Source organism: Fukomys damarensis, unplaced genomic scaffold, assembly GCF_012274545.1.
Source record: "Fukomys damarensis isolate Sample0158 unplaced genomic scaffold, DMR_v1.0_HiC HiC_scaffold_23, whole genome shotgun sequence".
NCBI classification, from domain to species: Eukaryota; Metazoa; Chordata; class Mammalia; order Rodentia; family Bathyergidae; genus Fukomys; species Fukomys damarensis.
The window spans coordinates 9470854-9485699 of record NW_022900935.1 but is presented as its reverse complement, the minus strand read 5'-3'; the positions used below and the strand labels follow the sequence as shown (position 1 = coordinate 9485699).

Sequence of the window (14846 nt, the reverse complement as noted above, 5' to 3'; positions counted from 1 at the left end):
TTCTTTTATTCCCAGGACACACTCATGAATAAAGCTAAGGATTTGCTAAATTCTTCAGTGTAATTTCACTGGATTGAGCCATTTAGTTTTTAAATCTACACTGAAATACATACAGTAGTACACTATTTTTGGATGGGCCCAAGCCAAACTGTTGAAAAGTACTCAGAATGAAGGCCAGGAATAGAAAAGGCTTCTAATTAACCATAAAAAAATTCCATAGCTTAATGGTGAGGTCAGAGGTCATATGAACATCTCTTATGGACATACACTGATAAAGCTGTGGTTAGCTTTCCAAAGTACAGTAACATGAATTTCAAAAATCAATGCTTTTGAGAACTAAAAAAGTATAGGTAGATAGAATCTGTTGTATAGGGCTGCTGAAATCAGCAGCTTTCAGTAAGTATTTGATCTCCCCACCCCTCACCCTGCAATGTTGGGGATTGAACCCAGGACCTTACACAAGGTAGAGAAGCATTCTACTATCGAGCTGCACCCACTGTCCTCATCTTTTTGATGGTGATGTATCATGATGGAGCCAAGGTCCATTATCTATCCCTCAAACAAGCTGAAGGTGGGGGAAATAAGGCCTGAAGGAATTTGGACAAGTCTGAAAAATTCTGTTTGATTTGCATTCTAATTCTTACTTTAAATCAGAGGGGCAAAAAGAATCTCTCAAACTTCTTACACAAATAAAAAGTCTATTGGGATAGTTAACATATTTGTAAGGAAGAACAAAATCTAAAAAAATACAAAACAAACAAAAAACAAAACAAAACAAAAAAAAAAGCAAGATTTTTTTTGGCTCCTAGACCAGTTTATTATTTCAGTCTCCAGCATTCAAAGTGGGATCTGCAAAAAACTAAATACAGAGGCCTTTTATGTCTTTACAAACTCAATTATCAGTGAAATGAATTTACATGCCTCATTTTTTATTCCAAAAAAATCTCCATCTTTTAACAATGGTGAAATAGCTTTACAAATACACAAATATAATCAACACTGTTAAGAGGATGAGGCAGAGGAAAAGACCCAATAGGAGGAGCCCTTTCCATGACTAGCAAAATGTCTTGTTGGCAGCAATAGCTGCTGAAGATAATTTACTTCATCTGTTTATCAAGCCATTAACTATCGAACAAAAGCATTTCACTCCTGGAATCCCCCAAAGCCCAATGATCCTATTAATAGAATGTCATCAGATTATTCCAGACTACTGCTCAAGTCACAGCCTTCTCAATCTCAGGACATTCCAATAGGCACATGGTCAAGACTTTAAAGAGATTAAAATTTGGAAAGCTCTGAGCCTCAAGAGCTTGTGATCTTAGGTTAGACTTAATGTCTTTCTCATCCAGAAAAGTTACCCATTAGGTTACAAGTTGAAGAATGAAATAGTGTATGCAAAAAAGCCTGTCACATGGTGGGTACTCCATAAATGACAACTTTTTCATCTGTACAACAGGAATAGGATGAATGGGAGTATCTGGAAAGCATATGGCTTGGCACATTAAGTGCTTAATAACACGGACAGCCTTCAATATACAAGGTAACGACCACAGACGATAACAAAAACTATCCACTACACTGTGACAGTCGCCAAAACCACAAGGACCTTTTCTGACTGATCACATTTAAAACTTCAGAGATCAAGTATTGTTAACTGTATTTATAAATGAGTAAGATATTTTCCAGCAAGAATTCATCAATTTTTAAAAAAGAAAATCTGAACCATATATGCAATTTAGTTCTGTCCCCCTGAAATGTTTTAACCTCAGTTCAACAGGAAATGGAGAAAGGAAGTAGAGGACTAAATGCGTGAACTACAAAGGCATTCTTTCAAAAAATACACAACCCCTACCAGTAAAAGCTACCAGTTCAATGCTAAAGATCATATAAAAATATGATACATTTTGTAACTGAATCCATAATATGCTCCAAGTAAACTCTAAATCCCATTATATCAACTTTATTATCTCCATGAAAATAAAGCTATAAAACACTTTCCAAGTCAATTTAAAAAAACAAAAATCAATCAGAATTTATGGACTCTAACCTAGTATTTGCCACTTGTGTGACCCTGGGTAGTTACAAAAAAATTTTTTTTAAAATGAGAATACAGCTGGGGATTTAGCTCTGTGGTTTGGTGGCCTGCCTTGCAAGCGCAAGGTTCCAAGTTTGATCCCCAGTACCAAAACAAAAACAAGAACAAAACTCCCAAGTATCTCCATTTCATACCCCATTCAGTTATGTGCATTCTACAACACTTTCAAATTTGTTATAAATTAAAGGCGTAGCCTCCATTTCCAGATCTTAGATAATTTTAGTTTTAAGCATGTGGCAAAAATGTGACAAAAATCAAATGAGATGGAATCGTTGTGATAAATCTCACATCCTAATAAGGAACTAAGGAACCCAGAACATTTTGTAACACTATAAAAATTATTTATTCACTATACACAGAACATGTCCCCTATAAAATGTACATGTGAATCACTAAAAAGTATAATCTGGCAAACATTTTCGGAATTACAGAACATACTAAATCATACGGGATAATAGTTGTCTTCTCCAAAATAATCTAATCATAGCACCCCGGGTCTCCTAAATATCTAATGCAAAGTTAAATACTTATTTTGGAGATGTTTTTTTTTCCTAGCATGTGTGTGATTGAGGCAGAGTTAACAATTAATATAACTCTAGTATATTACAGTCACAGCACAGTAAATCAATTTTTTACAGATTAAAACACTTTCATTATTATTAATAGGATGCAAACAAAATACTGGATTTTTTTAAAAGGGCAGGTAACCATAAAATTAGTTATCTTTGATAGCATACTGGGTTTATAATTACATTATGATATGAGTGGTACAAAATATTGTGTAATACACCTCAAAACAGTAAGGCTATATTGTAATAATTCATTAGATTGTGCTCAGTAGACATTTACTGAATAAAAGACATCTATTCTCCTCAGTTATTCAGTACAATATTTTGCCCATAGTAAAAGCTCAATATTTGCCGACATACTGACTAGGAAAGAAGTAAGGAGAGATGAGTCCTCTCAGCTGGATGTCAAGTATAATTGGAAGATACCCGGGAAGGCGAGTGATTAAAGATGATGTAAACTTATGAGGTGTGCATGTAAATAAACTCAGATGCCAACAAAGCAAACAAGCAGAAAACACTGGCACCATACTAAAACAAAGGCAAGATTTGCCAATAATGGCATAAATGGAAATGACTTAAGAAATAACCAAGAAAAAGTTTACATTGGATCATACCTTTTCCCGCCCAATTCGGTTTGAGACAGACCATTAGAGGCACTGTAGAGACTATGGCTGTCTTCCTTTATATTCAAGACATCCTAGTTTTCAATAATTTATTATGGACCTGTTATCCATGAATCAATATTAACCTGTTTTCATATTTAGGGATTAGTTTCCACAAGTACAAAATTGAATTTCCTTTTATTTGTCCTAAGATGCTTACTTTCAAGCTTGAAGGGACTTCAATTATTCCATGTAGTTTTCGATAATTCTTTTATCTTTTCATACCAGTCAAAATATTCGAAAAGTATTCATACTGCAGCACCTTCCACCCACCCTTTGGTCGCTTGAACTGCCCTTCTTTGGTTCTTTTTCCGCTTTCAGATCTTTCTTGAAGTGTAGTAAGCAGAACTGTACTGGGTATTCCAGCTGCAGTTTGGTCTTAAATAAAAGAAGGATGTTTGTCAGTTTGGTTTTCTTTATTCTTCTCTGTGGTATACAGGATTGTTAGTTGAACTGGATGTAGCAGCTTACTGGGCCAATTTTTCAAGAGAATAGCACAGTAGTTCCCAGGTCTTTTCCCTAGGTTGTTACTTATTAGCCCACACACTATGTAGCACCTTTCCTTTCTCACTGAAGCATTATCTCTCACTTTTCTTCTTGCTTACTTGGCTTTTAAAAAAGCAGAGATCTTAAGTAAAAGGAGAGGTGAAGTGTCAGCCCTCAGTTGAGTGTTGATGACAAGAAAAACAGTATTGAGCCCAGTGCCAGACACACAATAGGCACTCAATAGTTGTGGAACTCAATAATCCAAAATTAGCTTAAAACACTGTGTAAAGATCCTAAGTATCAGTAGGATCCTCTCATGAACTCATAAAGCCCCTGTGAAGCTCTGTTAAATATTATTTTAGAAACAATGTTTCTCAAGAAATATAATCTGAGCTTAAAAATAAAATGACAAAGATATAAAAATGAAAATGTGAGCCCTTCTAGTTGTATACAGAGACCGAGAATAATTTCATTGGGCTGTCTCCTCAATTTACTTTTCTCAAATTAGTCTGCTTAATAAAACAAAACAAAACAAAAAACCCCCCTAAGAACCAGACCTGGGCTCAAATCCTGACAGCCACTTACAGCCCTTTCATTGTGCCCCAGTTGCTTTGTGATATACGGAAAATAAAAGTATCTTTTCTCACAGGGTTTGTGAAGAGTGAATGAGTTGACACACAGCCTCCTTAACGGTGTCTGGTACATCATACTTAATAAATTACCAGCTACAATTATTATAAAGTAGCTAGAATCCAATTCGCGAAACACCCAAACATTTTCCCCGAAGTGGTTATCACTTAATAAATGCTCACCAACATTCAATGAAAAATAATTTTAGATCATGCTATAAACATAAAGTCTAATATATCTCATTTAGGGAGTTAATGATCAATCCAATAATGAAAGTATAAATTTATAATTAGCTGACCCAAATATCAATGTAGATTTCTGGCAAGTCTTGTCATTTCCAAAGTAAATTAGGTACGCCTAATGCAACGATGGCTTAAAAATATCCCTAAATCTATGAAAGACTGTTTTCAATACTATAATAATTCCAGTTAATCATTATTTCCTTCATTTTGTTTTTATTATAGCATGTTTGCTTAATTTACAGCAAGCAGAAAATAAGCTGGGTCTTGTTTTGATCCAAACATTGATGTTTTAAAGGTTGTACACAATATTTGTTAAAAAGAACATATAAAAATACCTTTTTAGAAGCTTCTATAAGAAAGAAAATACAAAGTTTAACCCCACAACTTTCCTCTTTGCTAGAACTGCAACTACTGCTACAGTTTTAAATAGACTTTTTGTTGTTTAAACTATACATCCAGGAAAATCTAAAAAAAATTAAAGAAGCGTGCATATAAATGATTGCATAGCAGAACATGAACATTAACTGCAAACAGTAAAGAAATGAAAGTTAGAAATACTATTAAATATACAAAGGTTCTAGAATCAATCCTTTAAACACATTCCACAAACAGTATGTAAAAACCATTTTTTTATCTTTACAGGCAAGGCCTAGATTTCTAAACTCAAAATTGAAAAAAAAAATTCTCTAAAAGGAATCATTTCCCTACAATATTTCTTTCTTGTATCTGCAAGCAAGCATTCTGAGATTTTAGAAAATGCTAGCTTTTATTGTGAAATGAGACTGGACATTTCAAGTCATTTTTTATTGCCTCCAAACAATCTTTTAGAGATACTAGAAATTATAAATAATTGAGGTATTAATTCCTCATTTTTAGTCAGCTACTACAACGATAATCAAAAACTCAAAAGATGTGGCTCTTCCTTAAACTAATCCTGTTTTCCAAAATTATTTAAAATTTCATGGCACCACAGAATCACCTAGGATGGGAGTGTTGTATTTCAACTTGCCTCACAGTAAATAAATTGAAATGTGAACAGCAAGCCTCCCTCATAAACAAGCAGTCAAATTTTGATACAAATGCACATGCTCAGTGCTGTAAGCATCAAAATTCAGTTCCTTTACCCTATACATACACACAAATAAAACTTACACTGAAACAATTTACTTCAAACAGCAGTAAAAAAACTAAGCAACAATGGTCAACACCGCTCCTTACATTTTAGAGTAACTACTAAGAACATACTTTCCTCCTTAAAATTATTTCTGCCATCATTGACCTGCTCAAATTTAAAGGGGAGCTTTTTGATGTGTTTATGTTCCAAATATTCATAGCAACAGAAAACACGCATCACTGCCCAAGACAGTGGGGTTAATTTTTCCACACCGCATCATAAATGAGCTCTTATCTGGGCCTACCCACCTTGAAAGACATAAAGGTCCACCCTGAACCTAAATGTTTCTGAGCAGTCAGTGTTGTACTGTGGCTACAACTTCACTTTTGTATCATTCTATCTTATTAGCAAACTACATTTCTAGGTTAACAGTTCTACCAAATATGGATATGAAAGTTTATTTTTAATAAGACAATGTTGCAAATTATGGTCAACCAACATCTTTTCACCAAATACTTCAAGCATAAAAAATGAGAATCTTTACAAAAATATACAGAGACACCACATATTGGTAGCTGCCCATAACATTAAACAAACTGGACTCTTAAGAGTGTCTTCTCAACAGCATATCATTTTAATTATAACCATTGCCTGGAACAGGGAAAACTAACAAGTGTTTTTTACGCATCATTGCAACATTGTAATCCTGATAATTTAAGTATACCAACCTATGAGTAAATGAATGATACATGCCTAAAAATTATCATGGTTTATACTATCAGTGGCCACTGGACTTAGGACTAGTCCAAGACTTTGATCTAGATTTTGACCTAGACCTAGACTGTGATCTTGACTGAGATTTGGATCTAGGTGGTTCTTTTTTCCTTGATTCCTTTTCATATCTTGAGCCAGACTTATAATGTGTTTTGGAATCTGTTTTAGAGGTGCCTCTAGTTTTGGTGTGAGATGCAGACCTAGAACGTGATTTAGCCTTCATTTCTTTCTTGGGCTGGGACTTGGACCGTGATCTTGAATTGGATTTAGATCTTGAAAAAGATCGATTTCGGTGTTTGAATCTTTTAAAACAGAGGAGAGATACAATTAGAGTAAAAATTAGATTCTATATTAATCAAATTTGTACTTTTAGAGCAAAAGTTCACTCTGAAATTGAAAAACATGAGTCTTTTTCATAGCAAAAGTTATTTACCTATCATTGTCGGAATGGCTTCTGCTACGTCGTGGTCTTCCAGTTGGTCTACTGCTAAAAAGTATATCAGAAAAAGCAAACAGTGACAAATGTCTATAGTATCTTAAATTTAAAAAAAAACATATATGTTTAGTTTCAACAAAGCATTACACACACACACACACACACACACACACACCTGTACCTGTATTTTTGTAATTAAAAGTATACAAGGTGGAGGGAGCTAACAAACATCTTTTTTATATGAGATGTCATTATGTTGCCCAGCCTAGCTTCAACCTTCCAAATGTCTGGGACTACAAGCACACACCACTACACCTGGCTACAAAGACCACCTTGTTTTTTTAAAAAGCAGACCATTGTCACACTTACTTTCTAGGACTATAAGATCTTCTATAGTTGTAATCAAAAGACCGACTTCTTGATCTCCTCCTTTCATAACTCCGGCTCCTAGAACGCCTATATCTGTCATAATCATCATAACGTGAAGAACTGTACACATTTCTTCCTTCCTTGGCTTTCATTTGATTTGGTGCTAGGAAATACACAGAACAGAAATATTTAGAAACACTAAAAAAAAAAAAAATACTATTACCACCTTTTTTACAAAGGAAAATGTGTTTGAAATGTTTTAGAGATGCTTTTAGTTTCAGTATGAAATACAGACCTACAAAGTAATTTTGCCTTCGTTTCTAAATTGGGTCAAGGCCTTGAATATTAATCTAGGAAAACATTTACTTCCAAGGACATGAACAGAAGAATGATCTATGTAGTTCAGACTGCCCTGGAACTCACTGTGTAGCCCATGCTGGTCTTGAACTCACAGTGATCCTCCTGTCTCAGCCTCCTGAGAGCTGGGATTACAGGTGTCCGCCACCATGTCTGGCTTAAAATGGTACTAATCCCCTCCCCACTCCACCCACTCCCGAGTATGTTGTTTTTTCTTTTCTTTCTTTTTCAGTCTAAACCTCAAAGTGCTGCCATTACAGGCAAGCGCCACCACACCTAGCTTGTTTTTTAATGTATTCTCCCAATCTCCTGTCCCATCAATTTTTAGATAGTATTTGCCTAAGCAATAAAATCAAGTCTATTCTAGCTTTAATTTAGATAGCCTTTCCTACTCTACTTCTATTGGCCCATTTTGATAGTCCTGCAGACACATTACCCAATTATACTTTGAAGATCACTGGAGAAATGTCTCAAAAGATCCAAAATTGTACATTTATCTCTCTCAACTCCATCCTCAGTGTATTAAACATGCTACTGTTATATTACTGACCAACTTTCTGTAGAGCACACATTTCAATATTCTGATTTCCACATAATCTTTACACCTACAGTATTTGCAAACTTTGTAATTTACTTGAGAAAATATGTGTTCAAGAGTCATTCTTAAAAATCTGAACAAATACACAAGTTACACAAATACTTCAGAGAAATCCCAAAACATCTTTCTAAAATTATATTATACATGTTAGGAATAAGGGTACTTACTCTTCCGATCCCCCTGTGCAAACTGTATTTCAATCTGACGTCCACAAATCCATTTTCTGTCCAAATTATGTAAAGCATCTTCAGCGTCACGAACATCCTCAAATGTGCTAAATGTTAAGGGGCTTGGGAAGTTTTGCACACTTTGATAATAAATGAAAATTCAGTTGGTAAATCTGGAACAATTTATAGTTTCCCAATACTGTTATACAACCAGATTATACTCACTACTTGGTTGATTCAGCCACTAATACTTCATAGCATAAAAGTACTTGTGATTTCCCAAGGCATGTGTTTTAGAACACACACAAATATATGTTGTATTAAGATCTGGTAGGGGCCAGAGATTTAGCTCAGTGAAGCTCCTGAGTTTGACTGCCCATACCACGCCCCCAAAAATGTTAGAACTGAATCACCAAGTTATCCTATTAAAAAATATTCCGGAGTTTTAAGAATTAACTTTATAAGAAAAGACAAGTCAGTCAAAATTCCATGTTGGGTGCTAAAAAAATTTCTAAAACCTAAAATATTACTTTCATATATTTGTTTCAAGTGAAAAACAAAACAAAAAAACACCACCAATAGTTCTTGTGTAAGCAAGCAGCGTATGCCTTACCTTACAAAGATGAAAGCATCAACTTCAAGTTTATTTTGCAGGTTTTTTTCCCCCCAGATACATCTAATGCTATTATTTATGTAGCTGTCTTCCTTGCACTGCACAGGGAAAACAAGCATGCTAGCCACTTGTGGGTATCAAGACAAAATTAAGCAATATGCAAACACTATGACAAATGCATATTACATCCATGCATAGACTATAAAAGCATGCTATCAACAAATAACAGACCACTCTAAGGGCTCCTAGACTGGAAAGCCCTAGACACACATGATACTAAATAAACAGTCCTGCCAACAAGTGAGTTTGGGAATGGATTTTATAAGAATATTCACCAACCTGAAACTGTTGGCATGAATTTTTGATCTGACATGCTAAGCTAACCTATCCTCTTAATTATGCTAGTAATATTATGAGAATCCTTGGGTTTACAGTAGTAATTCTGTACAAACATAGATCCCTTTCTAAAGCCATCATTCCAATAGAAACCAAGTACCCATTCAAGGCAGTATTTGATTTAAAGGTTTTGAAAAGGAGCGAGGTTAAGTTTCTGTATGAACTTTAATTCTTCCCTAAAAACTGCTTGTTCACTTTTATTTCTTAAATTTAAGAACCTAAGAGGGCAGATTTGGAGAGTTGATTTATGAAACACCCTCAAAGTGACACTATCAAGATTGATATTAGTGTTCTTTTATTACAGAGACAAAATGCTGTGATGGCCTCACTAGACCTCCCACTTTTTGTGCCATAAGTCAATAAGGACTGTAGCAGAGGTTTCCAGCTCTCTTCTGGAGGTCATTATGTGCAGATTAAGTGGAAGAAGAGGCTTTTCCAAGTCTTAACCAGGCTTTCAACATAAAAAATCTGATGAAGAATACAGGATCATAAATACATAATTGAATATTCCTGAAGATTAATACAGTTGGGACTCTAAATAAAAAGGAATGTTTACTGAATGAGTACACAGCTTTGTTACTGCAAGAGACAGAATATAATAATTTAAGAAAGAATTTATATCCAGAGGGGTGAAAATTATTAGTAAAAACAAAGTATCCCCAGGCTACCATCAAAAACAGAACCCTGATCTGGATAGCAAGGTTCTACACTACCTGTTAAGTCAGAGATAGGAAGAGAAGACCAACTGCAAACAGACTAGAGACAGCAGCAGTAGGAGCAGCCAAGTTTTGATGCCAGTCACGGAGTAACTGTATTATAGAGTTCCTATAAACATGTAATAGTAAGCCTGTAACATTTGTTTAACTATTTTAAGACCACAGTAAGAGTTACTGAACATGTATAACAGATAATCACTCTCTTTTGGATTCCTTTATACAATCACCCTGTTTTGGCCCAACTGTAACAGTCAAACTATTGACCATTTCTGGGCTGCCGCAACAAAACAGGTAACACTGTAAGGCAGAACCCAAATTTAGCTATTATCCTCTCTGTAACAGTTTGGCAACTAATTCACACAACTGTCTTTGATCACTGGCCCTTGAGTGCTTTTTAGCCTTTTTTCAACAGTTTCAGGAGGACTATACTAACTTGAAAAGTTGCAAGAGGTCTTAGCAGCAAGAAATTTGAGCAGCAAGTGTTTTCCTGGCCTCAAGTCCAGAGCCCAAATCTTTGTTTTTGTAGGAAGACGATCTCAAAGAAGGAAGTAATGTCACCTGAAACCAGGTCAAGAATCAATTTCCATAGATCCTGATCAGGTACTATACCAGGGAAGAAGGCCTTCTGCAACCCATTCAGGGTCAACTAATCACATGTGCTAAAGCAGTCCAGTGCCAGCAGGCTACAGGCTACACACAGCCAAGTGCCAGAAGTTAGGAATTTGTGTGTGTTCCCAGCAGCCATCTAGAAAAACCCTATATGGCATTTCTAGTGGTTCTGACCCTGCAAGACCACCAGAGCTATTTCTAAATAGATCCCAGTCCATGCATCTGTCTTCCCTTTAAACAGGGCTGTGTGGCTTGACCCTACAACCTCATGCTACTTCAAAGAGTCTCTGCACCTGCACCAAACCAAGATATGCCAAATTTAAGCTTAACAATGTTACATCCTGTTGTAATTTAACTTGACAGGCTAAGAGAAAGTGCATTTATACAAGACCACAATCACAACATCAAAGCCCACATAAATCAAGTCACGGGTTTTGTCACTAGACCAAACCAGAATAATTTTGAAAATTAACTACTTACAAAACATTAAAAAAAAAAAAAGAAAAAAAAAAAAAAAGAAAGAAAATAGTTATTCTGTAGGATACATCAGGTATGACTCCTTTAATCTTGGCCATCATTCAACTTCATCTTGACCTTTAACTCTTTAAGTGCTTGTCAGAAGGACTTGTCATGAGATGCTTGGCCAAATATGACAGATGGCTTTATCTTTAACTTTGAAAAACAACCTTTTCCCCCTCTGTAGATAAAGCGAGGCTTTGTCTCCCATTAGGCTTGTCCTTCTTCCAGCTTTTCTTTATTTTTTCTTTTCCCAAACTCTCCCTTCTCTTCAAGCCTGATCCTTAAGAGGTCTTTGGCTTGTCTACTTGCCTTAAGTGTTGAACTCTACTCTAAAGGTTCTTTCATGCTTTCTCTTTGGGGTCGCCATAACTGTACAGCTTTACATTCTGAGGTAACAACAGAGGACAGCAAATTAGGGGACAATATTAAAGAAGTTTACCTCATTGTTATACAATTTGTTTTTGATCAAGTGATTCAAATTAACAAACAAGATACTGAACTTTAATTGCTAAGCACAAGAACATACTAAGTTTTAATTTGACTTACATTAAAAGGTGGTAGCAACCAGAATAAATTCAAATTTAAATCACATTATAATCACTGATTCGCATTTCAGCAACATGAACGGGAATTTAAATATTTAACTATTTTTGGATTAATGGAATAGTAAGAGCAATGTGAGTCAGAATTAATTTTCAAAAATTTGAAGACAGACATTTATTAGAGGACAAAAATAAACTACTTTTTAGATGTTACCACTTACATAAACTTGAATTTGAAACTTCACCCCTCACTAATCAGTCATCTGAAGAAAGGATATTGAACGTAAGCAAATCCTCTTGGACGACGAGTGTAGAAATCGAGTGGAACATACACATCAACTATAGGACCATAGCGGCCAAATTCACGCCGTAAATCTTCAGACCTAAAACATCATAAAAGGAACTCAAATTTTTATGGTCATGCCCTTAAAAATTTCCTTGTAAGCAATAATTATCTTTCAATAACTTAATGAATGAAAGGGACTCATTAACAGTGTAGACGGATGGGTCTCAGCCGTATTCCTCCCCTGCCTGACCTGAAACAGGCAAGCCTTCAGAACCTCAACAGTTAAGAGCCAACTTTAACATAAAAAAAAAGTAAAGGCCCAAAGTGAAGGTGCAAGCCTGCAAACGCCAGCTCTCAGGAAATCTCAGGCAGGATGATCTAAGTTCAAACCCAGCCTGGGAAGTTCACTAGACTCTGTCTCAAAATTAAAAAGAGGTGGTAGTACAGTGTAGAACAAAGGTCCTGGGTTCGATCCCCAGCATTGTCAACAAAACAAAACAAAAACACAACTGTAAAGGCAATGGATATGGGGTGCCACCTCTGTAATCCCGGCCATTCCAAAAGCGGAGGCCAGGGGACGGCAAGCGCCAGGACTGTTTGGGCAACTTAGCAAGACTCTTGTCTCCAAATAAAAACGAAGTCGCTTGCATTCTCTGGGTACAATGCTCAACTTCCAATCCCAACCCCAATCAGCAAAGGCTATATGTATCCTTTTGATAAAAGAAAGCTAGGATCTAAGAATATGGAAAACTGTAAATGTAGGCTGCAAATCTATTACTCTTTTAATACAAAACAGATTCGTAAGGAAACGAATACAATTTTTAAAATTTACAGTCTTCATTTTTCCAAAAAAAGGGGCAGCACTAGGTTGAATCTTTTATTTACCACGTCAACTCTAGTACTCAAAAACACCAAGCACTAATTTTTACAGAAAAATCGTAGCAACAGGGCTAGACAAAGAGTTAAAAGTATATAAGATTCAAAAAATTAAAGCCATAACTCTTTAAAGTGTCAAAAAAATGACAAAGGTGAAAATTTCCTACGCTCTACAAGAATTACTACTGCCTTTTTTCCTATTTAAAACAGAAACTACAGAGGTAAATCACACAAAACTAACAAAAAAACACTCCGTGTTTGCCGATTACCTGTGAAATGAGCCTCATCACGTGATAATAGCCGCCCTCCCAAAAAAATTCGGAAGGCAATTCGAAGCAATTACGGGAATTGCTGAAAACAAGGCCTATTTAAAGTACTTCGATAAACCTAATTTAGTTACCAATAGCCCAATAGGATACTTTCTCAACTACTCCCCTTCTCAAAAGATAACCAAGGGCCGGGTATTTAGCTCAGTGCCGCCGCCTGCCTCGCAAGCGCAAAGGACCCGAATTCGATCCCCGGTCCCCCTCCCCCTAAAAAGAGTAACCAAAATTTCGACAAAATGGAAGTACTCCATGTAACGGGAAGCGTTTCATTTCTCAAATCTCAACTTTCCTTTCCACCCTAAATCTCTAAAATATTAAACACCATGTTAACAACGGCCAAAAAAAACAAAAACCGGGAAAAGGCAGTAAACGCTTTTCCACGTTTCTCTCCCGCCATCCCGTCAGTTCTCTGAAATTTTATTTCTAAGGAAACTAGCCGCCACTCTGTCCTCTCCGCGCGCCCGCGGCGTCCCCCGCGCAGGCCCCGAGTCCCTACCCCGTCTCCTACCTAGTGTCGTCGGCCACATTCCTGACGAAGAGAGACGTGTTTGGGGGGCGCAGGTAGCGGGACATGACAGCGGCGTCGGTACCAGTCTGGAGCACTAACGGGCTCAGCAAACCGTCCCCGACTACAGAGGCGGCACCTCAGACACAGAGGGCTCCGCTACAGCAACCACCTCCTCTCGCGAGACTTCACTCCCGCCTCCACTCCCCCCCTACGCAAAGCTCGCACCAGCAACGGTTAGTTCTCGCGAGACTACAGCCGGGGACATGACAGCGGCGTCGGTACCAGTCTGGAGCACTAACGGGCTCAGCAAACCGTCCCCGACTACAGAGGCGGCACCTCAGACACAGAGGGCTCCGCTACAGCAACCACCTCCTCTCGCGAGACTTCACTCCCGCCTCCACTCCCCCCCTACGCAAAGCTCGCACCAGCAACGGTTAGTTCTCGCGAGACTACAGCCGTTGCGCACGCAGAAGGTTGGAGCGCGCTCGGCAGCCTCGCTGTCATTCATTGACTTCTGACACTGCCTCTTCCCTTCCCCCTCAGCCTTTCTTTCTTAAGGCTTCATTTTCCCGCCCTTTTCTGCATTGCATCTCCCCTCCCCCAACCTATACTGGTGTTTTAGCCTTTATTCTAGATTTAAGGAGAGTTTTTTAAGGCATTGTAATCCGGAGAGACCGCCCTAAAATTCCCTCTCTGGTTTATGTCCAGCCTTTCATTAAATCCCTGACCAGAAAAGAAGGATTTACAGCTTTTGCTGTGTGCAAAGGAGAGAGGTGTGCTGCCTTGCAGAGGGCTAGGCCTGACTCTCCTGTGCGTTCTGCACATCCGGGGCGCACATTACCTGCGCCTTTGCCGACTCCGCTAGTCATCCCCACTAGTCCCTGAAGTTTCCTCCTCAGGAAAGACCAATCCCCTCTTTCAGTCTCAGCCTCTAGTATGTATACTGTATTTGTTGC

The 14846-nt window shown here is 37.3% G+C and overlaps 1 protein-coding gene across 5 annotated transcripts; it reads right to left on the bottom strand.

The window, feature by feature from the left end:
• Positions 1-2308: 2308 nt before the first annotated feature.
• Srsf10 (serine and arginine rich splicing factor 10) lies at positions 2309-14097 on the bottom strand. Of its 5 annotated transcripts, XM_010625952.3 has the most exons (7): positions 13891-14093; positions 12173-12277; positions 8500-8603; positions 7378-7540; positions 7006-7059; positions 6773-6874; positions 2309-3704 (listed from the first exon to the last, which is right to left on the bottom strand). In XM_010625952.3, the coding sequence occupies exons 1-7, from the start codon at positions 13953-13955 to the stop codon at positions 3644-3646; spliced, it is 654 nt and encodes a 217-aa protein (XP_010624254.1). In that variant the 5' UTR covers positions 13956-14093; the 3' UTR covers positions 2309-3643. The 5 variants fall into 5 exon arrangements, with proteins under 5 accessions (XP_010624254.1, XP_010624253.1, XP_010624252.1 ...); XM_010625951.3 differs by lacking the exon at positions 6773-6874 and having other exon boundaries at positions 7006-7056; positions 13891-14097; XM_010625950.3 differs by lacking the exon at positions 6773-6874 and having other exon boundaries at positions 13891-14094.
• Between the last annotated feature and the right edge of the window lie 749 nt (positions 14098-14846).

Coding starts and splice junctions, on each gene's coding strand:
- Srsf10 (XM_010625948.3), bottom strand. CDS start 13,955: ATGTCCCGCTACCTGCGCCCCCCAAACACGTCTCTCTTCGTCAGGAAT. Junction 12,278..13,890: donor AATGTGGCCGACGACACTAG/GTAGGAGACGGG, acceptor ATGATGTTTTAG/GTCTGAAGATTTACGGCGTG. Junction 7,060..7,377: donor AGATCTTATAGTCCTAGAAA/GTAAGTGTGACA, acceptor TATACTTTTTAG/CAGTAGACCAACTGGAAGAC.